Below are 27,542 nucleotides of genomic sequence, written 5' to 3' on the forward strand. Positions count from 1 at the left end.
TAACAGCAACATTAATTAGAATTACAAAATCTTCCAAAAAATGCCAATCGAAATTATTGGATAACTTTAAGGAGTTCAAGCCTTATACGACGAAATTTTGTAAATTTTCGTTTACATAGTAATCATATTCAAAGATCTTTTCTTTTGAAACTACTAAATCAATGTCAACAACACTAGAATAATCATTAGGGTACCGAAAATAGCGATTTTGTGTTATGTCTGTCATCAGATATGGCTACCATGACAAAATATGGAACGAAGGGATTACATGCAATAATTGGCCGTCTTTTAACTTCAAAACGATAATAAATAACTTGAAGTAATATGTTAAGTATATCAATATCTACCTATTATATATTTTACTTAAAAGTCTGGTTGCATTGTATCAATTTAATTTATAGTTAAATTACTATTGAGGTCCTGTGAATATTTTGTACTTTTCTTTGCAAAACAATCTAAAATGACCTTTGTCTACAAGCTCTCAAAATCAATTAAACTGATATACCGTGGTATATAATATATCATTAACAAATAAGACACAAAAAGTAATTTTTAAATGAATTGAACCGAATCTTTTTGGAATATGAAATTACTGAGAACAAAAATTAAATTGAAAGTAAACTGAAAACACAGTGAAAAGTGAAAACACAAAATTACTGAACTCTGAGGAAAATTCAAAAAGGAAAGTCTCTATTCAAATGGCAAAATCTCAAGATCAAACACACCAAACATATTCGATGACTAAATTTGAAAAGAGGAGATACATTACAAAAAAAATGTTTTGTTTTTCGAAGGTTTCATATTGTTTCTTTATTTCATATTTTTTCAGGTATTATTTAATGCAGAAATTTGACATTTTTGATGGAAAAATGTTTAAAATTTTTATATTTTTATATTTTATGATAGATTTTTAATTTCAGCATGAAGATGCATCCGTAATGATGTTTGATTATTTGATTAAGAAACATAATCTTATGGTAGAATTTAAGAAGTATGACGTGAAAAACCAAGATATCACATTCATTAAAGAACAGATTGAAGGCCCTAAACAAAATGGTGAACAAACTGCAGGTCGTAAGAAAAATGAAAGTGTAAGAATATTTGGATTTAATACCTTATTCCCTATCTGTTATGTGTATCTTACACATATATTGTTTGATACAATGTTTATGGAATCATAAAATACTCCATAACAAAATAAAGTTGTACGCATGGAAAGGTAAAAAATAGCAGAAAATAAAACTTACATATTACTCTGTAAAAAGTCGAAACAATGGACTGGGTGGCATATTTGTAGCTTGTATATGTCTCCCATTCTTAGCGTATAGGTTAATGCTTACATTTTAATTTTACTTGTGACAATCAGGTACTTATGAATTAAAACACATACATCTGTATCATTTTTAACAATTATGTTGCGATTGCGTTAACAGGTTTGGCCATACCTTGGTAGAGATCAAAGTAAAGGCTTTTTGTATGAGGTAAGTTTTGTAATATTATCCTAAGAACTAGTTTAAGAATGAAGACATATATTGATTTGCTAAACTTGTCAAATTAAAAAAAGAACACTGATAACAGAGAAGCGCACACACACATGATAAAATAGTCGACATAACTGTGATACCGCAGAACAACAACAAACATCTTCCATCAACGACAGATAGCACAGCCAATGGCCTTACTGTTTTCTGCAATTACAAGCCTCGAAACAAAATGTTATTTGAGTGAATTTGTGTCCTGTTAAATTGTTATACGATGATGACTGATGTACCCATATTTTGACTATTTTATTAATTGTGACTGTTTATTTAACGCATCATGTAAATGTAGCGGAATTTGATGAGACTGTTATTAAAGTGAGAGGGTTAGCGCTATAGAACCAGGTTTAATCCACCATTTTCTACATTTGAAAATGCCTGTACAAAGTCAGGAATATGACAGTTCTTGTCCATTCGTTTTGGATGCGTTTTGTTTTTTGATTTTGCCATGTGATTATGGACTTTCGAAATTGATTTTCCTCTGAGTTCGGTATTTTTGTGATTTTACTTTTTTCTGACTCTCAAAATACATATGTTGCAGTTTGTATAATCGCTTACTAGCTTTGTTATTTATATTTTGTGTTTAATTTTTGATAATCAACCTCATTCTAGCACTCGTCTTATGTAAATCTACAATGCTTTGGCATTGTCTTTAAAAGTGACAAAGTGTGTATAGAGGTATAAAAGATAGAGTAGATTTGATATAGTAGCAAAAAAATGACATATTATTTTCCTAGTAACTGTTTATATGTTGATTCCATTATTGATGAGCTGTTTATGGCATTCTCGATTTTAAAATTTCAAAGAACATGAAAAAAGATCCAAAGATATGTTTATTTCAAAACTAGGAATTTATTTGTAAAGCTTGTTCAATTAAATTTTTGCAAATGATATCTTATATAACTTATATGTTCATTTTTACCTTTTATGTCTGTTTGTTTTGTTTACACATAGTTCACACATATAATCGAAATTGATGCGTGTGCCATGCAGAGAGCGATTTAGCACGCTAGAAAACCAGGTTTTACCCACCATTTTCTGCATTAGAACATGCATGTACCAAGTCAGGAATATGACAGTTGTCATCCTTCCATTTGATATATATATATTTTTTGCCATTTGATTGCGGACTTCACGTTTTGAATTTCCCTGGGAGTTCCGTGTTTTCGTGTTTTTGTGTTTTTGTGATTTTACTTTTTTCTTCATGCTGTTGTGCACGGTAAGAAATTAGAGTTTAAATACTTCTCTTCGCAAACCCGCTATTTCCAATGTTGCCATTGGAAGAAGAATCAAATCTTGTTTTATAAAAAAAATCATTTTATAATTTTCAAATTTGGGAAATGTATGTTTTAATTAACGTCTTTTGGGATGCACTGACTTTTGGGTCAGGTACACCGAGAAATTATTCGTTCGCCGCAACGGTATTGACTAAACAATAAGTATATAAACATGGTATCGAGTCACTGTATTGAGTCAATGTTCATTTGTTAGGCTCAAAGCCAAAATGTGTTGTTATTGCTGGCTGGGTCGTTATAAGATTTGATTTTGAAAAAAAAGAAGTCCTTGAAATAAATGAAATAAGAGTAAATAAATACATGCAATACATAAATACAACACGGATTAAGTATAAACTGTATTATGTATTCACAAAGTAACCAGTTATGAAATTTATAGTCATGTATAACATATATAATAAAATGATTTGTTTTCATGGTGATGCTATTATCAATTAAAACACACTTTAAATGATAACAATTTGTTTTCGGACTAAAGTTCTGATTATTACTTTTTTCTGCAACATGGCAATAGTACTGTTTTGTAGATAGTAGCCAACAAACGGAATGGTATTGATGTTGATAAATGGGATTACTTTGCAAGAGATTGCTATGGTTTGGGAATAAAAAATACTTTTGACCACAACAGATTCATGAAGTTTGCAAGAGTTTTGGAAGTGGAAGGTGAATACCAGATCTGTTCCAGAGATAAGGTATCTTGTGTGATAAACAATATCAAATTAATGCAGTTAAAAAAAAAAGTATTACCGAAACGGTGGATATAAGTTTGTTAATATGAATATTGAAAGTTTTCTGAAGAAGGTGAAAAGAGTAAAGCTGAATGACCACAATAATTTATAATTTATAATAGTCAACTTAAGGAGTGCAGTCTATTTTGGTTGAAGTTGTAGTAAGTTTTAAAAATACTTTTATGAAATACGTAAAATTAATATAGTTAAACAGTGCTTGTGACCTTTTATGCTATCAAAGGAGGTTGATTAAAAAAAGATTGATGACTTACTTTATGCGAAAGCAATCATACAACATAAAATAAAAAAAAAAGATAAAGATGATTATCTAGAATCTTTGTCAGTAGATCAGCTTCTATACAATACCAAGCTAAAAATCACTCTGAGGATACAAACGTTGTGACTTTGGCACTATATAATGTTTTTATCAGCCCTTTTTTTAAAACTTGCTTCAAACTCAAATATCTAAATAACTACGATTTCAACAAATAGTAAAACATGGCGTATGAAGTAAAGCCACATCAAAATTGGTTTCATGATTGCGAGTGGAATTTTAACATCGTCTAACAAATAGAAATGAGATGTCACAAACATACGATTACAAACTTATAAAAAAATAATAATTTAATGCCGTATCAAAGAATGTGTCAGGCCCGTAGCAAGGAATTTCCAAAAGGGGGGGGGGGGGGGGGGTTCGTTGGACTCACAAACTCGACTTTAACAGTCACAATTCGAACAGAACATTGACTTTAACAGTGCTTATTCGTTTTCAAGGGGGTGGGGGATCATCCGAGCCCCCCAAACCCCCCTGGCTACGGGTATTTGTGTGATAGACCGAACGTGCTATTTTGACATTAAATATTCTTACAAGTAAAATGAAAAGAAAATAGAAAAATTCGGGAACTTCAATTTTGATGACAAAAAAAAACCCCAACCCACCTAGATACGATCTTGTACAATGACTAGATAAAACAGAAGAACAAAATTAGAAATATATAGATATATTTCTAGCGTTGTAGCCTATGTTTTAGCGGGGGAAACATGATCATACATTAAGGTCTATTAAAAATAATATAATATTTGAAGAACAATTTCAACTTAATTGTGTTTGAAGAGCTTTATTGTATGAGGATTCGTCGAATACAAAATTAATACTAGAGATAAATTTCAGTATATGCTTTCATTGTAAGTCAATGCAAGAACATAGTAATTTTGAAATATGACCGTGTATTGTTAGTTTGTATTTGTTATGTTCGTTTATTTCATGCTTTTTTCATAGTGAAATTGATAATTTAACAAATATACATAGTTTCTTTAAAAAATATATAAATACTTTATAATCTTAACATCCGGATTAATTAACATTCCATACATTTTTAAGTATTCGTTTGACACCAATTTACGTGTTTTTTGTTATTTAATTAGAACCATGAATTTATATGTCCCACAAATCAAATGTTGTCCATAGAAATGTATTCAGGGTTTGCAGAAAGTCAAATAACGACGAAAATTGGTATAACTATTATAAGAAAGTCTATGGTTGTTTACTTAAATGCATTTTATTATCCAAAATTCAAGTTGTTTTCAAACTCGAACTGTAAATACAGGGAAATAAAAAAAGATCTTTTAAACAAATTAGAAATAAAAAAAATTTGTTAGAAAATGTTTAGATATCAATTCAAGTTCATTGTAAAAACGTCAAAAATACCAAAAGAAAAGGTACAACAAGGTGTGTAAATTTCAGGAAGCAGAAACATTATACGGTATGTTTCAAATACGAGCAACACTACATAGGAGAGCCTATCAGCATAGAGTTTGTGATGCTATAGAAGCCATGTAAGTTAATATGCTCAATATATATTTAGAATAATAGCTCGAAAGGTTATAAAATTCTCAAGAAGCAAACCAATATTAACACGTATAAGACATCACTATTTTTACTTGTTTATGCATATTGAGATACAATTACAAGACACATTGATATGGTTTCCTTTCTTAAAACACAAATAAATACCCTTTCAAGAACAGACAATTATGTCTTGTCTGACACCACCTGTTGATCTCTAGAAGCTTAATGTCATAAATTCGATTAAACTGTAGTTTTTTTTGTTGTGTCAATAACAAAAACAATGCATTTGTAAATATTTTAAACAACATTACACAGTTTGCGCATCACTACCAGATTGCAAAATTTCAATTCCTTCCAATAGATAAATTTGATGTCTTTACTGTATTTCGATTGGTTAAATCATTAGTTTAATTTTCAAAGTTGTCCATTTTTATAGCGACACGCCCACTCTGGCGTTGTGTATTCATACGCCAACATGGGTGTACGATGTTATTGTTAAAATGTATAATATAAAAAAAGTTCTTTGAGCCTTATTTTTGATAGAAATTCATTGATAATGAATGGCAATAATTTATTTTGAATTTATTGAACCATAAAATTAATTGTTGGCTCTTCACATTTTACATAATCCGCTTCGCGGATAATTCAATGTGAAGAGTCAAAAATTGATTTTATGATTCAATAAATTCAAAATAAATGATAGCCATTCATTAAATAAGTGAATGTTTTCGTAAGCAGTATCTTTCAATTTAATTCGATCTGCATTTGATTCACTAGTTGAAATATAAATTCTGTTTCCCTAGTTGTGCTTGAAGGTTAAAATTTACAGATTAATGGATTTGTGTAAATTTTAAAAAGGATTACTGTAGAAATACATAGCATAGAAGATAGAAGGAAATGTATATTCTGTCTTCCATTTTCTTATAAGTAGATGGTCTGTACCTGATATTTATCTTGCCGATTATATAATACTTATATCGTACTTTATGTCATGAACTTACACCAACTGAAGTCATTGATCGATCGAACTGGCTAAAAATATTTTGTCTAGATACGACACATTTATTTTCTTATCCTTAGATTTTACATACAGTCTCGTGATCTTGGTATTAGCTTACTTTTTACTTCTTTAATTTCTGCTTGTTTCGAGAATTTGGAAGTGTAAACTAAGAAAAGTGCAAAAGAAAACATATATTTGAGTGAATAATGCATGTATGCGTAATTGTCGAAAAATGTATCAACGAAAGCTTTACACATTAAAAACAAAGTTTTCTCTTGGTATTTTTAAAAGGGTAACAGATGCATTTATTGCCGCTGACCATAAAGGTATAATTCCAGGCAAAGACGGGTATGTGATTTTTAACAATTTTTTTTTATCGTTAAACATATTAAATTAATACTTTTTAAATTGTATACGTCTGAAGCGCTTTTTTTAAAAACTAAATTTCATCACGAACGCACAAACAATATATTTGAAATCAAGGGATGTACAAGTACACAAATAAGTACAAAGCTATATGACAAAAAGGGACCTACAAATAATAGTCTTATCTATCAAAAAGATTTTGCCTGAGGACATTGGAACTTTACTTTCTTAAAAAAATCATAATTTATACACGAACATTGATTATCATATTATTTATTAATATTGTCAGTACCAAACAATTGCCATCTGTACTGGTGTGACCTAGGATACTAATAGTCAAAATACTATTTGTTTTGCATTAAATTAAACTATTGTATGCAATAAATTAAAACTAATTTTATGCATTAAATGAAACTGAAGGGGAGGCAAAAAGATACCAAAAGGAACAGTCAAACTCATAAATCGAAAATAAAATGAGAACGCCATGGTTAAAAATGAAAAAGACAAACAGACAAATAATATTACATAAGAAACAACATAGAAAACTTAAGACTAAACACATGAAACAGCACGAACCACACAAAAAAAAACTGGGGGTGATCTCATGTGCTCTGGAAGGGTAGGCCGATCCTGCATCGCATGTGGTACCCGTCGTGTTGTTCGTGTTATTATGTTATCGTTATATATAATATATGTTAAAATTCTAATTCATCATGCATCAAAAATAAATTTAATCTATGCAACAAATTAAAATGGACCCTTAAAGATTAATCAAATAAGTCAGTATTAAACTGTTCAATCTGATTAACATACATATTATAGTTGCTAACTAGAATCTGACAACCCTTCTTTTCATTTTGTTAATTATTAAATCAGTAAAAAGTAAAATCACGAAAATACTGAACTCCGTCGTAAATTCAAAACGGAAAGTCCCTAATCAAAACGAAAAATCAAATGATAAAACACATTAAATAAATGGACAAAAGGTCATATTCCTGACTTGGTACAGGCATTTTCAAATGTAGAAAATGTGGATTAAACCAGGTTTAATAGCGTTAAACTTCTCACATGATGACAGTCGCATGCAATTTCATTATTATCTAATATCTAATTGTTTCGACATTTAATTATATATCAGAAATTTGAAGAAGTTATCTGAGTGCATTGACGATCCTGAAGCATACACAAATCTTTCCGACAGCATTTTTCATGTGATACTTTTGTCTGTTGATGAGGACCTTGAAAAGTCAAGAAAAATATTACAAAGAATCATGCATCGACAATTGTATGCTTGTGTTGGAGAAACTACCCCAACTGAAGGCGAAACATATGTGAGAAACAAATATTTATTATACAAGCTTCCTTTGAAATATCTCATTTATTAGTTATCTATTAACTAATACTAATTTTTCTTTAAAATTGCATAACTGATGATGACTACATAGAATGATAGTTTTTATGACACAAAGAATACACACATGAACAAATATGCATGTAATTCTATTTTGAAGAAATCAGAGTGAAGATGATTTTTCTCCTTTTATCATATTCATTTGTAACAACTTTTGTTCTAAAATCAGTACAATTCATATCTCAAATGTGTTTGAATGTAGTTGAAATACATCTTGAATTATTACAAAACTAATATTAACTATTTGAGATATAACAAATATTGTTCAGCATGTTTATTATCATTCATATATATCAAAATTACAGTAATGTTATTGCAATTCTGTAGGGCAGAAAACACATTTTATTAAAATATAGATTAATCTTTTATGTAGTTTAACTTATATATGGAAATGAGGAACACAAATATTTTCCCAAAAAGACAGCTTTATTGAAAGTTATTGTTAGTTTTTATCTTTTTGTATAATTATAAAATTATAAAATGTGACCTAACAAGCCAATTGTAAAATGCTTGTGGCATCACAATTACCAGCGTTCATATGCAGGTTGATTTTATTACCGAGGGCATTTTAATGTGCTCTTATATGACATGTGTAATTAAGGAATGACTGTAATATTTTTTCTGTCTATGAAGAAATAAAATAAAAATTGTGGTGCACACTGAATAACCGAGTTATTTTACAGTGTGCACCACATTCTTTTTAATGTTATTTCGAATAGAATTGAATTCTAACTTCCATTTAAAACCGGAGAAAACCATGAAAAAACGTTGGTGGCGTAACGGTCACATGACTAAATTATGTCTATGAGCTCATAAACTAAACAACGTCAGCCAATCAGAGGACGCGTTGCATCTTAAAATGAATTATTAGGCTATGAACAAAATTTATTTATTCTTACAAAACTTACATAAACACTTTGCCTACATGTAGATGTTGAATAAACGTTATAATAGAGACAAAAATCTATAATGCGGCCAAAGCGGCCAAACAGTATACACTTTAATAAAATAATGCAACTTTAAATCACGTTTAATTCTAAGGAATTTAGGTTTATTTTGAACTTTTATCTAACGTTAATAATTAATTTAAGTGAATGTTGAAAAAATATCGATTATGATAAAAATAACCTCAATTAATTTGTTTATGTAATTTCTTTTTGAAGGACAAATCTTCACAAATCATGTCTGAAATAATGTCAAATATACCTCCGGAGTCCAAAGGTAAACTACTGGATGATGACCTTTATGTTGATGTAAGTGGTTTGATATTCAATATTACATATATCAATGTAAGGTAGTACTGTGCCTTTTATCGTTAATTTCAAAGATGACCATTTGAATTTTACTTCATCTATATCAGTATTTCAGTAGTGTCCATATACATATACCGTATTCGAGGGGGGTTGCGTGCTTATGCTGTAGACCTATGCCATTAGTAAAAAAACTTATAAATTACTATAACTCATCATTGTCGTTTTCCAAATTGAAATAATTTACACATCTTTTTACAGTTATTGAGTTATGCATAGCTATGTCATGTAAGATAAAAACACCACTAACAAAATTTTACTATGTTCATTATTATGTCTTCGATAGTTTTTCTGGTCGTATCTTAATTAATTTGCAGACATAGTGCTCTACTTGTTTTCCTTTGAACCAATTTTGATCCAACTGAAATTTGATTCAGATACCGTCATTGTATCTTGTTTCACTGTAAGCAATCTCTAAATTTAACTGGTAATCGATGAAGTTATGTTGCAAATAAAAATATCACTTAGTCATTTCGTGTGTCCAAAACATTTTTATTGAACATTATGAAATAAAAAAAAAGAATTCACGTCGATCCGGCACAAATGTAAAGTCGATCCGGCCCCAACAAAAAATATTTTTATAAGGAACATAAATAAAGATATATATTAATTCTAATTCATAAAAGTGTATGATTTTTATTATAATGTAAAAGATTTACGGTAGAAAAAAAGATCCTTTGAAAAAAAGATGAGTTTAAAACAACTAGGTTGATTATGTTTTTATTACAAGTTTTCAAGATATTTGGGTATAATTATATTAAAACGTATATATGAAAGAATTCAGACATAACCATTAATCAGCAGTAATAAGCATTTATTTCAATTGACTGTTTTCATCTTTTGCAATTTTATTAACAGAAATGCATTCCTGTACTTTTTTGTAAATGTATAACAAGAATTCGCCGACCCCAATCTGATACATGCACAGTAACACACTTTATTTTTCTTTTAAGTTATTAAAAGGAGTAGGTTCAGTAAGACCCAAACATATAGCTGTTTTACAAAAATATTAAATTGTGAAAATGTAATCTTTAAGCTATTAACTGGAAAGTATAATGCTTCTGCTACATAAATATGTGTTGTTTTTTTACAGTACAATGCACATATATCGGGTACTAGCATCATTAAGTCATGCTTAATGATAATAATACGTAACATATATATAAAGGTTGAGGATGAACACGGATGCGGCCACTGATACGGTGCTTTTTGTCCGCAATTTGCTTTTTGTCCGCTTTTGCTTTTTGTCCGATAATTTTGCTTTTTGTCCGATACTTTTGCCTTTTGTCCGTTGCTTTTTGTCCGTTTTGCTTTTTGTCCGATAATTTTGCTTTTTGTCCGATACTTTTGCTTTTTGTCCGTTGCTTTTTGTCCGTTTTGCTTTTTGTCCGATAATTTTGCTTTTTGTCCGACACTTTTGCTTTTTGTCCGTTGCTTTTTGTCCGTTTTGCTTTTTAGCTCACCTGGACCATAGGACTAAGTGAGCTTTTCTCATTTTGTCATTATTCGTCGTCGTCATTAATTTTTACAAAAATCTTCTCTTCTGAAACTACTGGCAAAATTAAAGCAAACATGGCCAAAATCATCTTTAGGGTATTTAGTTTCAAAAAAGTATCCGATGACCCCGCCCAATAATTAAGATGGCTGCAATGTCTAAAAAAAGAACATCGCATAAAATGTAGATTTTGGCTTATATATCTGAAACAAAACCATAGAGACAATCTAACAAGGGATAAGAACATTTCGCCTCATAAAATAATGTGGACCAGTCAGAACTTTTCATGTGAGACAATATGAGCTCTTAATTTAAAAAAAAGGGGGACAATCGGGAATAAGCCCAACAGACTTGAGCAATTCTAAAATAAACACTGTTGACGTATCTCTTTTAAATTTTCTATTAAAAAGTGTTTTACATTTACGAATGCACTATATTGTATCTGTATCTGAACTATTAAACGCATTTATTTCGTGATAGAAATTAAGTAAATGCTTAAGTAACCATTTTATTACTTTTCCCCCTCTTTTCGAGTTTGTCAAACAAAAATAAACTACTTTGTTGAAAATGCTGTTGTGTTAACCAAAGTTTCCTTAATCTTATTACTTGAATAACATCGAACTTCCTCGTCATTTGGATATAGTTGCTAAATAATTCCGAAATGTATGGATTAATACAGTTTATCTAAATAAATAGCTACACATGTATTACGTAAACTTTGTGATAGTGTTCCAAAAATGAAGTTTGTTTGTTTGTTATATTTGTAATATTTGTAATGTTTAAGAAAAATAAAGTTGTTGGAAATATGACGAAAATATTACCAGACTTTTTTTTAACTGAAATGTTGCAAAATATTTTGAAGCGACTGTCAATCGGCCATTCGCATATAAGTGCAAATGGTGACTATATATTATTAGCGGGAAGAAGAAACTGTGCGTTTAAGCAATAACATGTCGTAAATGTGTGCACTTCCACATGTAGCAAACGCCGACACCAGTTAACATAATGATAAAACTATTCAAACGAGAAAACCATTGATTTACAAAACACTATACGACAAACAAATACAGAAACAAACAACAACTATTGAATTGCAGATTGAAACTCCGTTCCTGACTTATTCGTATGATTATCATATATAATATTTAGCGCGGTTAAACATCAATTTAGAATTTCAATAACGAAACCATCACTCAAAGATTATTTGATTTGATAAATAATTTCTAAACTATTCTAAAGTTTCGAGCATATAAAAAAGAAGATGTGGTATGATTGCCAATGAGACAACTATCCACAAAAGACCAAAATGACACAAACATTAAGAACTATAGGTCACCGTACGACCTTCAACAATGAGCAAAGCCCATACCGCATAGTCAGCTATAAAACGCCCCGATAAGACAATGTAAAACAATTCAAACGAGAAAACTAACGGCCTTATTTAAGTAAAAAAATGAACGCAAAACAAATATGTAACACATAAACAAACGACAACCACTGAATTACAGGCTCCTGACTTGGGACAGGCACAGATTTAAATAATGTGCCGGAGTTAAACATATTAGCGGGATCCCAACCCTCCTCCTAACCTGGGACAGTGGTATAATAGTACAACATAAGAACGAACTATAAAAATCAGTTGAAAAAGGCTTAACTCATCAGATAGACACAAATACAAGTGGACGTGGCCGGGTACTTATACATCCCGACACAAAAAGACACAAAGAACAGATCTGAGAGTACTCGCAGTTATCTGACAGCTATTTCAAAGCCACTAACAACTAATAAAAAGTCATGCCTCTGAGACTTAACGTTCGTTTAAGTCTTTGAATATCCCATGTATTCTACAAATTGGTGTACGTACACCATTGCTCACACGTTTGAGGATGACAGGCTAACTTACGACCAGAATGAATAAGAATTAGTCTATATAACAAGATCTAAAAAATTTCTAGTGTAAAAGACTTTAACCTCGCCACATTATTCATGTATGTGCCTGTACCAAGTCAGGAGCCTGTATATTCAGTGGTTGTCGTTTGTTTATGTGTTACATATTTGTTTTTTCATTTATTTTTTTGACATAAATAAGGCCGTTAGTTTTCTCGTTTGAATTGTTTTACATTGTCTTATCGGGGCCTTTTATAGCTGATTATGCTGTATGGGCTTTCCTATTTGTTGAAGGCCGTACGGTGACCTAATGCTGTTAATGTCTGTGTCATTTTGGTCTTTTGTGGATAGTTGTCTCATTTGCAATAATACCACATCTTCTTTTTTATAAGAATGCCAACTCCTCACACGTACAATTATTACTTCATTTTCTTTTTTTCACTCATCTAATTATTATGTCTATTTTAATTCAATATTGTATCCATATAAATCATATTACATATATATAATAATTGCGATAATTATTGCGATATCATATATAAGAGAGAGGCAAAGTGTACCAAAGGATAATCACACTAAAAAGGGTTGAAACAAACCAACAAAGCCGCAGCTGAATGCAAAACAACAAGATACACAACAGTCCACAAAACAAATGGTCCGAGAACACAATTAATTCGTAGTGCATTTCTTTTAGAACATAAATGAAAATTAAAAAAATCCCACCTGCGCTTTCTCAATGAAACTTTTACAGTGTGTTGTACTAATTTTGGGACAAATTATATCAAAGTTATAGAAAACTTCATCGCGTCTAACTCAAAATATGGACAATTTTGTGTTTAGGGTGTCTTGAAATCTTTTGACAGCTTCCTAAGTGCTAATTTTTAACCTTTTTCAGCTGGACCAAATCACTACTTTCCTGTAAAATTCTGGACCCAAATTTTTTGACAGTGTAATTTCACCCCCCCCCCCCCCCCCCCTACTTACAATTTGAGGCATTAATCAAGGAGAAATAAATTTGGAAGGGGTGTAAAAATTATTTGCAAGTAAGCCACTGTTATCACTAGGGACTAATAACGAAAATCAAGGGACGACAATTGTGGTCTCGGACGAAATCATTGAAATTTAAAATCTGAGCAACAAGAACCAATGCAACTGTGATGATGTATGATGTTTAACTGGAAGAGTAAGATAATCCTGCTCCGTCCATTAAGTTTTAAAAAGTCATGTATTAAACTCAAACTCTCGAACACGTTGTCTTTGAAGATCTTTATTCCAAGGGGGTCCTTAATAGTTGCTTTTTGATAATCCTATAAGGAGTTTATAATTTAACTCCTTGCGAACACTTTCATAAGGAACGAAAATTCCCATCTGCATCTCTTTGAAAAGATTGCAAATATTGTTTAAATTAAATAGGGTATCCCATTTCAAACCCAGCGTCTCGGAAAATCTCATTTTAGGGCACTAGACAATGATTAAATTTGAAGTAATTCGATAATAATACATGGATTTCTCGCGAAAACATCGTTAAGGCGAAATTTAAAGTTTGTCTTGGCTGATTGAAGAAATTTCACAATAAAAACTGAAACGCACAAACGCAAAAACGCATAAAGATGTTTATTCAGGACAATAACTTATATAAAACAACAGCAGAAATACATATATTGTATCATCAATAGAGGTTGTAAAATACTGTAGGTGATACTCAAACGTAATGTTCTATTTATTTTTTTTGTCGTTAAGGGGACTGGAGGGTATTAATCCATTATTTTTTTAAATATACATGTAGGATTTTGATTGTTTTTCTATAGATGAACTTTTATCATATACTAAATAGCAAAATCAAATAAAAACATGGGGTTATTGTTCACTTATGCTCACAATCTGCCCTCGAAAGAAGCAACCATTTTTGTTAAGGTACTTTTTTTAAGTTGAACTAATAGGAGAAATAGAGAGATATATATATCGAAATAAAAAAAGAACTAAATTACAGAAATCGATTTAATTTTACAACTGTTTAGTTTACGTAAAGCATTTTGAAAAATATCTATAGGTCACCGATGAGTTGAAAAAGACATATTAATTCTAATGCCAAAACAAAATGTCATTATTGCACTAAAGGGAGACAATTTGGAGCTTTTACAGTGATATAATTTAAAACATTTGAAAAATAAATCTGAGGCCAAAATCATTCGATTTTTTGGGTTGATTTTTGAGCCAATTCATAAAGTTATAACTAATAGTGTAATAAATAAAATTTGTAATGAAAACAAAAATGATAAAATTTGTAATGAAATTACCCTCGAGCCTCCGAAAGAGCAAGTATTGCACAAAAAAAAAGGAATCATCCGTTAACGGAAACAACTCTTGAAATCATCGGCTATTCGTCGATGACTAAAGGCTATTTATTTCTGAAATCTAAATTTTGTTTTGCTGTTCTGAGTGTTCAAGATGTTACATGCAGCTAAAATATTGGTAAAACATTTGAAAATATACTGATCTGTATAAAATTTACACAAAAGTAAACGAATGAAAGCCTCTGGAATGCAGTCCAGGACTCGGATAAATAAGCACATTTAAACAAGAGTACACACACTGAAATGTCTCGCCTACTTTACTCATCATTAATATTATGTTGATAGCCCTAAGTATAAAGATTTATTACAACTGCCACATAAACTTAACATTAACCAAGATAGCTAAACAAAGACCAAATGAATTATGAAAATGAGGTAAAGGTCAGACGAACCATACCAGGCAGACATGAACATCTAACAATTCTTCGATACAACAAATATACTTGACCTATTACTTATAGTTTAAGAAAAACAGACCAAAACACAAAAACTTAACACTGTGCAATGAACCGTGAAATTGAGGTCATGGTCAAATAAAACCTGGGAGACTTATATATAGATCATAAGATATTTTCATGCACCAAATATAGTGACCTTTGGCATATAATATTAGATAAAAAGACCAAAACTCAAAAACTGAACTTTGACCACTGAACCATGAAAATGACGTCAAGGTCAGATGATATCTTCCCGCTAGACATGTACACCTTACAAATATGGTAGACTCATTGCATAAAGTATGAGAAAAACAGACCTAGACAGAAAAATTTAACTATAACCACTGAAGCGTGAAAATAAGGTCAAGGTCAGATGACACCTGCCAGTTGGACATGTACACCTTACAGTCCTTCCATACACCGAATATACTAGCCCTGTTGCTTATAGTATCTGAGATGTGGACTTGACCACCGAAACGTATTCTAACCTTTGTTCACTGATCCACGAAATGAAGTCGAGGTCAAGTGAAAACTGTCTGACGGGCATGAGTACCTTGCAAGGTACGCACATACCAAATATAGTTATCCTATTACTTATAATAAGAGAGAATTCAACATTACAAAAAATCTGAACTTTTTTTTTCAAGTGATCACTGAACCATGAAAATGAGGTCAATGACATTGGACATGTGACTGACAGAAACTTCGTAACATGAGGCATCTATATACAGAGTATGAAGCATCCAATTCTTCCACTTTCTAAAATATTAACGTTTTTCAGAAGTTAACTTACGCCGCCGCCGCCGCCGCCGGATCACTATTCACATGTCGAGCTTTCTGCAACAAAAGTTACAGGCTCGACTAAAATGACAGGTTATATGAACTGAGTGGCAATAAAAGCACAAGTCTAACACTTGCTTTTTAAAAAAATAAAATCTTTATTTAAAATGGTAATCTTTAAACAAACAAAAATTGAATATGAAAATTTACAATTCCAACAATAGATCGATATTAAACAGAAATGTTTCATTATCATTTTTCGGCTAAAATTGGTATATGAACCATCCAAATGTCAAAGTATCAACATAGAGTATTTACAAAGAATGTTTCTGTTATGTTGTGCAACTAAATCTCTACAGCAAATGGTAGTGAAAACACTAGATGTTAATTAGGATCCAGCGAAAAGCCAGGCTTTTGTCCACGAAGGTAGTAAATTGTCGGTGTGACTATCGCTGATCATGACGGCTTTTGGTAACACACGATATGGTTGTTGGTCATGTTGTTATCACCAAGGGAAGGTCATCGTGCTTTTAATTTCCACACAAACTGATATAGCTCCAAAGGTTTAACAATGAACACCAATGGACACTCATGTCAATTGGAAGGCCACGCGGAATCAATATCGAAGATGTTAAAGACAAATGCATCGGTCATGCTGGGCTTTTGTTGCTTAATGTCTAAATGGACATGGCCTATAATTAAAAGATCCTTTTGCGGAATTTGTGGATTATTTGGTCAACTTTATACAGTCTACGAGCAATTGCATCCTGGGAAAAGCCCCATTAGATAAACCCCAATTTGTTTGTAATTGGTTGTCAGAAAGACCTGGCATATAGTCTTATATTTATTGACCTTAAAATTGAGAATGGAAATGGGGAATGTGTCAAAGAGACAACAACCCGACCAAAATAAAAAATACAACAGCAGAAGGTCACCAACAGGTCTTCAATGTAGCGAGAAATTCCCGCACCCGGAGGCGTCCTTCAGCTGGCCCCTAAACAAATATATACTAGTTCAGTGATAATGAACGCCATACTAATTTCCAAATTGTACACAAGAAACTAAAATTTAAATAATACAAGACTAACAAAGGCCAGAGGCTCCTGACTTGGGACAGGCGCAAAAATGCGGCGGGGTTAAACATGTTTGTGAGATCTCAACCCTCCCCCTATACCTCTAACCAGTGTAGAAAAGTAAAAGCATAACAATACGCACATTAAAATTCAGTTCAAGAGAAGTCCGAGTCTGATGTCAGAAGATGTAACCAAAGAAAATAAACAAAATGACAATAATACATAAATAACAACAGACTACTAGCAGTTAACTGACATGCCAGCTCCAGACTTCAATTAAACTGACTGAAAGATTATGATTTCATCATATGAACATCAGGCACAATCCTTCCCGTAAGGGGTTTAGTATCATACCATCATAACATATATGAGAAGAACATAACCCGTGTCATGCCAACAACTGTTTTTAGAATAAATGTGTTTAGTTCCGACGCAAAGACCTTATCAGTGACTCAATATTAACTCCAAAATATGCAATCTTTAATGACTTGACAACAGTATCGTAATTATATCCCTTCTTAATAAGTCTATTCAAAGGTTTTGTAAGTTTATGAGGTGAATACTGACACCTTTGTGCTTTATAAAGAATATTTCCATAAAAAATTGGATGTGAAATACCTGAACGTATAAAAAGTCTGCATGTTGAGCTATATTTTCGAATGATGTCTTTATACCGATGATAAAATTTAGTAAATGTTTTGACTAGTTTGTGATATCGAAAACCCTGGTGTAATAATTTTTCAGTAATACATAAATTTCTCTCGTTAAAATCTAAAACATTGTTACATACACGAGCGAATCGTACAAGTTGAGATATATAAACACCGTAAGATGGTGACAAGGGAACGTCACCATCTAAAAACGGATAATTAACGATAGGAAATGAAAAATCATCCCTTTTATCATAAATTTTAGTATTCAGCTTTCCGTTAGTGATATAGATATCAAGATCGAGGAAAGGGCAGTGGTCATTGTTAGTATTAGCTTTATTTAAAGTGAGTTCACCAGGATAAATTTCATTAATATACATACTGAAGTCGTCATTATTGAGAGCCAAAATATCATCCAAATATCTAAAAGTATTATTAAATTTGTTTATCAGATGTTGTTTTGATGGGTCTTTGCTTATTTTTGTCATAAATTGTAACTCGTAACAATACAAAAAGAGGTCCGCAATAAGTGGTGCACAGTTAGTCCCCATTGGAATTCCGATAATCTGACGATATACGGAATCCCCAAAGCGAACAAAAATGTTATCTAGTAAAAATTCAAGGGCATATATAGTATCAAAGCATGTCCAATTAACATAGTTTTTTTGTTTATTGCTACTAAAAAATGACCTAAAAGAGTTTGAACATATATATTCACATTCTGATTTTTTGAATGCCCATTTAATTAGGTGTGTGAATTTTTTCTTAATGAGAATGTGAGGCAATGTGGTATACAGGGTAGAAAAATCAAAACTTTGAACAGATTCAAAATCACCAATATAAGCATGCAATTTATCAAGTACTTCCAACGAGTTCTTGACACTCCAAAAGTAATTTATTCCACTATTTTCGAAGGCCTTATTTGAACAATTTATTATAAGGTTTTTAATTGTACCAAGTGTGCTGGTAAGAATAATAGACAATTTAGTAGTTGAACAATGGCTTGAAGACGAAATAAATCTATATTTGTAAGGGGTTTTGTGTAGCTTCGGAAGCCAATACATAGTTGGAACTTTCATTGTATTTGGCTCTGCTTGTAAAGCGGTGGCTAAAAGTTTATGTTTGTTACAGATTTCGTTTTCTGAAAATGGAGTCAGTTGGAATGTTGGTGAATTGGTGATTTCCTTTTTCAGAACCTCGATGTAAAATTTACGTCAAACAATAATAATATTATTAGCAGCTTTATCGGCCGGGACAAAAACAAATTCCTTGGCTAGTTCTTTTAGTTTATGTTTGATACGAGAAATAGGTTTATTGTGGTTATTGTTAATAGTAAAATGTTCTTTAAAATGTTGAATACGTATATCAACTATCTTCATTACTGAATTAAAAAAAGAGTCCAAAGATTTTTTGTCAGCTTTTTCCCGTTTTATCCATTTCATACAGTAAGTATGAAGTGAGTCGTGGATGATATTACGACACTCATTCCAATTAATAATTGACGGGGGACGATATTTAGGTCCTTTACTGAGAAATGATTTTAACTCTCGGTCTTGAACGATGTTAAGATCTCCTGTTATAACATGGGAAATGGGTCCATAAATATATTCGGAATTACTGCAATTACATGAAGTAGGTGTATTTTCACTGATATTAACATCTTTACACAATTGACTATAATTAAACACAAATTTCCGGGTAGATTTCTTATAAATATAACAAATAAGAGGTAGCTCAGTATTGTCAAAATATCCAGGAATTTGTTCTTTAACAGAATGGTCGTTAAATATACCGGCAATATTTACAAAATCAAAGCCTTTATTGACATACTTAATTTTAATAAAATGTTTTTTATGATCTTCAGGGCGATCAATTTTGGGAAATAATTTAGAATAACAATATGCCATAATAATTTGAACAATTTCATACTTAGGACTGCTATATGAAATTGTGTTGCAATCCTCCAAAATTTTATTTAACTTATTAACCGGTAACGAACAGAGTTTTGTTAACAGATAATGTCTGCCGTTGTTTTTTGAAATAGAAATTAGGTCCGAAATATTGGTATGATTGGCCCGAAATTTTCTTTGATTGCGATTTGTTCTACAACCGTGAGAACGGTTTTTACGAACAGTTTTAGAAACAATATCCAAAATGTTAACGGAATTGGTTCTAGATATATTACCAATTCCCATTATATTATCATTTAGACCGAGAGGGTAAACTGTCTGTAATTTTTTAATCCAATTTAATTCAATTTAATTACTTACTTACAATAAGGGATAAGCCAGCGAGTAAGTCAGCAAAGGGTTAGGGAAGTACCTTGGTATATAAAAAAGTCGAAATAAACATTTGCCGGCTGGCCAAGAGATTCTCTACGTGGGGTATGATGCCAGAGGTAGAGGTAGGCATTGCCTTAAAAAAGGCACAGAATACTTAGACCCAAGACCCGTACGAGTTTGACAACAATGAATTAAAAGGGTAAGGTGGTACCTCTGTTTGCAACGAAGTCGAAATACACTTTTATAATTGCCGGCTGGCCAAACTAAAAGATTCTCTACGTAGCCATTTTACCAGAGATAGAGGAGGGCATTGCCATACAAATTTCTTATAGCACTTATGCCCTAGACCCGTACGAGTTTGACAATAATGAATCAAAAGGGGGAGATGGTACTTTTGTTTACAACAAAGTCGAAATAAAGTATTGCCGGCTGGCCAAACTAAGAGGTTCTCCACGTAGGCCATTTTACCAGAGATAGATATGGTAATTGCCTTTAAAATGGCATATAACACTAATTCCAAAGACCTGTACGATTTTGTCTGCAAGGGGTTAAAAATAAAAGGTGTTACCTTTGTTTACAACGAAGTCGAAATAAACCTCTACCTCTGGTATAATGATCCACGTAGAGAATCCCGGAGTTTGGCCTACCGGCTAAAGCTATTTTGACTTTAATGTGAACAGAGGTACCACCTCCTCATTTAAGCTCTTTACTGACAAACTCGTACGGGTATATGCCATATAAGTGCTATAGGCTATTTTAAAGGCAATGACCACCTATACCTCTGGTAGCATGGCCCATGTGGTGAATCTCTTAGTTTGAACAGCCGGCAATATTTCATAACGACTTTGCGATATACTATAATACCCTCCTTTCATTTTACTGGCATAAGTGCTATAAACCATTTTAAAGGCAAGGTCCACCTCTACCTCTGGTATCATGATAAACGTGGATCATCTTTTATTTTTGGCCATCCGGCAATAGTTTATTTCGACTTTGTTATATACCAGGGTACCCTCCTTACCCTTTGCTGACAAACTCGTACAGATCAATGGAATAAGAAGTATGGGCCATTTTAGATGCAATGTCCACCACTGCCTTTGTTATAATGGCCTATGTGGAGAATTTCTTTGTTTGGCCAGTCTGCAATAATTCAGTTCGACTTCGTTGTAAACATAGATACCACCTCCCCCTTTTAACACTTTGCTGAAGCACTGGTACGGGTCAACGGCATAAGTTGCCATTTTTGAGGCTATTGCCACTTCTACCTCTGGTATCATGGCCCATGTGGAGAATCTCTTCGTTTAGCCAGCCAGCAATAGTTTATTTCGACTTTGTGATATGCTTAGGTACCCCCCTTACCCTTTGCTGATTAGCTTACACGGGTCTGGGACATACGTGTTATGGCTATGTTAGAGGTAATGCCTACCTCATCCTCTGATATAATGCCCCGCGTATAGAATCTCTTAGTTAGGCCAGTCGGCTTAATTTATATTTTCGTTGTAAAAAGAGGCATCGCATCCCCCCTTTAACCTTTTGCTGACAAACTCGTACAGGTCTAGGGCGTTAGTTTTATCAGCCATTTAAAAGGCAATGCAAACATTTAACCTAGGATTAATGGCCAACTTGGAGAATTTCGTACTTAAGCAAGCCGGCAATAATTTATTTCGACTTCTTTGTAAACAGAGGTTCCAACTCCCTTTTAAACCCTTTGATGATACCGCGTACTTCTCTAGGGAATAAGTGATTTAGGCCATTTTAGAGGCAATGACAACCTCTACCTCTGGTATCATGGCCCACGCGGAGAATCTCTTAGCCATCCAGCAATAGTTTAGTTCGACTTTATTATATACTAGGGTACCAACCTTACACTTTGCTGACTAACTCGTACGGGTCTAGGTCATACATGCTCATGGTCATTTTATAGAGGCAATCCCTTCCTCTACCTCTCATATTATGGCCCGCGTGGATAATTTCTTAGTTTAGCCAGCGGGCAACAGTTTATTTCAACTTCGTTATATATCGGGCTAATTCATCCCCCTTTTAACTCATTGTTGACAAACTCGTTCGGGTCTATAGCATAGGTGCTTGCTATGAGCCATTTTTAAGAGAATGACTACTCCAACATCTAGTATAAGGGCGCACCTAAAAATGTCTTAGTTTGGGCAGCCGTCACTATTTTTGGTGGACTGTGTGATATACTAGAGTATTCCCCTTACCCTCTTCTGACCAACTCGTACGGGTCGAGGACATAAGTGCCATGGCCCATGGACCATTTAAGAGGCACTGCCTACCTATACCTCTGGTATAATGGCCAACGTGGAGAATCTCTTAGTTTGAAGAGCTGGCAATAATGAGGTTTATTTTTACTTCGTGATATACCGACGAAACTCATGCCCCTTTTAATTCGTTGCTGATAAACTCGTGTAGATCCAGGACATAAGTGCTATAAGCCATTTATAAGGGTTTGACTACCTCTACTTCTGGTATAATGGCCTACCTGGAGTATGTCTTAGTTTAGCCAGCTTTCAATAGTTGTTTTTTAGACTTAGGAATATACAAGAGTATTCCCCTTGCCCTCTGTTGACCAACACCTACGGCTCTAGGATATTAGTGCTTCGAGTCATTTTAGAGGTAATGCGATATATTGTAAAAGACATGAAATTTCATGTACAAATGATTTATAATGTGAGTATGGCCTGTATTTAACTCCTTAAAGGACATGATATTTTGAAGTTCAAAATGAAACCTGCCAAAAATATACACATTTTATATCGGACATAAAGCAAAATTATCGGACAAAAAGCAAAACGGACAAAAAGCAACGGACAAAAAGCAAAATAATCGGACAAAAGGCAAAACGGACAAAAAGCAACGGACAAAAAGCAAAATAATCGGACAAAAGGCAAAACGGACAAAAAGCAACGGACAAAAAGCAAAAGTTTCGGACAAAAAGCAAAATTATCGGACAAAAAGCAAAAGCGGACAAAAAGCGAATTGCGGACAAAAAGCACCGTATCAGGCCACTTTCATTTTTGACAAAAAAACAATATGAAAAGTGACGTTTTTTAACATATTTGATAGATTTTTCATATTGGAGCTTGAATAGAAGAACTTGGAATTTTAGACCCAAATCGGCCCGTACCGGACGTACTCCTTTCTTAAATTGAGAAATGATGTTTGATTTGCCGAATCCTTTCTATAAAGAGAAGACAGAATGCAGTTGATTTTTTATATCACAGTGACAATGGCTTTTCCTTGTATGGTATGTGACCAACATCTTAGACCTCGGCAACTATAGAGACCTTGTTGATTATTGTGTTATAAAAATGTATTAATTGCACTGATAAGCATAATGTGCTTAAAGTAATAAAGAATTGAAATTGAAATTGATTACGTAACTTTAATTAATCAGGATTTGACTGAATTAAGTCATTACAAGTGGCATTACCTTAATTCACAATCATCAGACAATTCTTGAATTAAGAAACCAATATTAATGGTTTGATTAAACAAGTCATTATGATGAGTTAAATTTTATAGGTTCCATTGGACTGTAAATATTTATTTAGCTTTTCTGTGAATGAACCAAATGAAATAAAAATCGCCATGACATTCCAACTTAACATGGAAAAAAAAACCTTCATATCTTAAAATATGTTGAAGCTGCTATACAAACAGACACAATAACACTCATGTTCGTATCAATTTAAAATAGTTCTTTAACTGGTACTCCAATACTTCACTTACCTCTTGTCACCCCGACACTTTTTGCAATTTCCATTTATACTGTTAAAATTTGTCACAAATTCCTTCAAAATCAATATTGTTTATTCATATTTTATTATGGGGCCGGATCGACTTGGGGCCGTATCGACGTGGAACGTTAAGGGAAGACATTTTGATTGTTGAAAAGTATATTTTCCAGCAGCAAACAGTCTCTTGGTTTGAACAAGTACTCGAGGAAGTTTTGTGGAATCTAAAAACATAATTTAGTTATTTCGTACGTCCGACACACTTTTCTGTATTTCCTTGCAGCAGGAAAGAACGGTTGGACCTAAACATTTTAAAGTTGGCATGCAAAAATATGCGTAGAAACTTAAGAACATATATATGACAGGTGACACCTCTGAAGAATAAGTTTTATTACCATCATAACAAATGAATCTATGTATTTCTTCGGTTTGTTTTAATTACAAAACAAAATGAGTTCCTTAAATGTAATTTCATAAATTTGATGATGCTGTGCACTTTTCTTTTCCAGTTAGTGTACCTTGATTACGGAAGTAAATCTCAAAACCCCATGACCAATGTCAGATTTTATAATAAACGAGATGTGACAAAACCAGTTCGTATTGTCAAAAATCAGGTATGCACGAAGGCAAAATCTTAAATAACATGAATAAGGTGAAATCCACTTTAGTATTGGTGTTATATCTTATCACATACAAAGTTCAAACACATTTTTCAAAATATTTTAGGGCCAAGCAGTTTCAAAAATCTTTTTTTGTTAATATTTTGCTTGGTGATTATAGAATTTCGAAACAAATTACTACAAATGTAAAGGTAATTATTCCAGCAGAGTTTCAATGTTTTACACATTAATATGAATAATGCAAATGAACATCGAAAACAGATAGTTGATGTTAGACATACCATTTAGGTGTATTATTTAAAAAATGACACCATTTTAAAGTATTACCCGTTTATATTCATATTGATTAAGTTTAAACTATTTAAATTAACGATTCGCAATTAATGAACAAATGTTTGATCAAATTTATATAAACGAGTTATTTGTGTTTATTTCCACTTGACATTATATTTTTGTAAAAAAATAAGTTTGTATGTTTTTTTAAAAATAAACCAAGTATCTAAACAAATTTGATTTTTTTCTATTAAAGCTATACTTACAGTTTCAATATAAATGCGTGGCTATTTTCTTGTTAAGGTCATACATTTTCCAATTCACAGGTATCACTGATGTTGCCTAATGTGTTTTCTGAGCAAATCGTTAGACTGTATTGCAAGAAAAGTGACAGAGAAAGCTTGAAAATAGCAAGTCATTGTTTTAAGAAATGGTGTGACGATAATAACCTTTTCTTACAGTAAGTAAAGATTAATAAAAGTCAAAACTAGTTAGATGTGATGCTTAGTTTTCAATAAAAAGTTTTTTTTTCCTTCTAATTTCAATGTCTCTCTGATAATATCCGTCTCTATTATAGTGGCTAGATGGCCGTTACTTCCTTCCTCATGAATATAAACTTAAAGTTCATTTAAATGAGAAAATACTGCGAGGAAAACTCAAAAGGAAAGTTCCTACTCAATACCAATATGAAAAGCTCAAACACATCAACAAATGGATAGCAACTGTCATATTCCTGACTTTGTACATGCATTATCTCATGTAAAAAAAAATGGTTGATGTAATCAGCTACAATATTTTGAATGACAGTCGCAAATATTTCAATATATTTACAATGATGTGTGAACAAAACAAACAGACATAGCTGAAAGAGTTTCAAACTTAATTGCATCGAAAATACATCTTATAGCTAATATATTCTAGATACAAAATTTCATAAAAAGTTTATATTTGATGTTTTGCAGGATGAAAGTCCAAGAAGAAAAACTGGTTAAGAATGAATGACTATTAAAACTGACAATTGTGAACAGAGTAGACGAAATCATGGTTCATTTTTTTGATTTTCTCTCTCAATTCAATTTCATATATCTTGCAGCAAAAAATCAGAAAATATCCAAAATGTTTCTTAAACATGGAACATAATAGTGAATTTGTTTATTTCTACTGTACAAGTCAGGAATGTGACAGTTGTTTTACATTCGTATGATTTGTTTCAGACAGTTTTGCCATGATGTTGCCATTTATTAAGACAAAGGCGGATCCAGGGGGACTCTGCGAAAAAAATCGTTGAATATATAGGGAATAACTGAAGCCATGATTAGTGATTTACAAAACTGAAGTTCTGGATCTTTAACTAACTAAAGTCAGTCTGGATCCGCCACTGTTTAAAGGAACTCTCCGTGTTTAGTGTTCCTTCAGTTATGATGTCTGTCAAATAAATCATAAAGGTTTCCAACACTTTTAAAAAATAGTAATTTTCCAGATGATGGAAATCTTTATGATTTATTTGACAGACATCATATCTTAGGATATAATCCGAGTTAACAGTACGTCTGTACTTTGATTAAAAGATTGTATCATAGTTTAAAAACACCAAACCCTTTTCTGAATTATTTATCTCTATGGTAGACCCTATGTCATGTCTCTTTGAATTATGAGTCTTGACATGCGAGTTTTGATTTTCTTTGGTATCTCCCTTCCTTTTTACTTGTATCAGTTTAAATGTGCATATCATATTAACTACAGTATCTTCCGTCAATAAGAATTAGAAAGAAGATGTGGTGTGGTCCCAATGATGAGACAGATCCCCAAAAGAGACCAAAAGACATCGAACATGAAAAGTTATCAACCATATTTTTCGTCTGTGTTTATTAATTTCGTTTTAAAAAAAATATTAGACGGTAATTTTAGGCTCATTAATTCAGATTTTTAGTTTTCCGTTCAGGTCCAAGTTTTGACACCCCAAAGATTTTGTTCATATACTTTTTTTTTTTTTTTTTTTTATATATATTATCATCACCAGAGACATATAATACAATTATGTCTCTGTCATTACATTGAATTTTTTGTCTAACAAAATCAAAAGTTGAAAGATATCCACTAAATATTAAAAAAGTTATTGAAGTTAGAATTAGTCCAACCATAGATTTTCAGGTCATCAGTTCAGGTCTTTTCATTTTTCCGTTCAGGTCCAACTTTTCAGGGGCGGATCCAGCCATTTTAAAAAAGAAAGTTCCCAACCCAGGATAAAGGGGGGGGGGGGGGGTTCCAACTATATGTTCCCATTCAAATGCATTGATCGTCCAACACCCGGACCCCCCTCTGGATCCGCCACTGCTTTTGGCATCAAACATTTGTTTTTGATTTAAAACATTTAAATTTTAATGAAATGTGGATATTTACAATTAATAAAATTCCAACTTGAAAAAATTCCATCCAATAATA

The 27,542-nt window shown here is 32.2% G+C and overlaps 1 protein-coding gene across 1 annotated transcript in view; it reads left to right on the top strand.

Moving 5' to 3' along the window:
- Positions 1–26,409, top strand: part of LOC134721530 (deoxynucleoside triphosphate triphosphohydrolase SAMHD1-like) — a 59,523-nt gene extending 33,114 nt beyond the window's left edge. Inside the window, exons 8-17 of the mRNA XM_063584612.1 lie at positions 921–1,091; positions 1,434–1,481; positions 3,361–3,525; positions 5,306–5,397; positions 6,702–6,758; positions 7,915–8,107; positions 9,351–9,440; positions 24,717–24,821; positions 25,427–25,560; positions 26,063–26,409. Coding sequence (XP_063440682.1) covers positions 921–1,091; positions 1,434–1,481; positions 3,361–3,525; positions 5,306–5,397; positions 6,702–6,758; positions 7,915–8,107; positions 9,351–9,440; positions 24,717–24,821; positions 25,427–25,560; positions 26,063–26,102 — 1,095 coding nt within the window. The 3' untranslated portion in view covers positions 26,103–26,409. The remainder of the gene's footprint in view (positions 1–920; positions 1,092–1,433; positions 1,482–3,360; positions 3,526–5,305; positions 5,398–6,701; positions 6,759–7,914; positions 8,108–9,350; positions 9,441–24,716; positions 24,822–25,426; positions 25,561–26,062) is intronic.
- Positions 26,410–27,542: the final 1,133 nt, after the last annotated feature.

The sequence above is a fragment of the Mytilus trossulus genome, chromosome 6 (genome assembly GCF_036588685.1).
Source record: "Mytilus trossulus isolate FHL-02 chromosome 6, PNRI_Mtr1.1.1.hap1, whole genome shotgun sequence".
NCBI classification, from domain to species: domain Eukaryota; kingdom Metazoa; phylum Mollusca; class Bivalvia; order Mytilida; family Mytilidae; genus Mytilus; species Mytilus trossulus.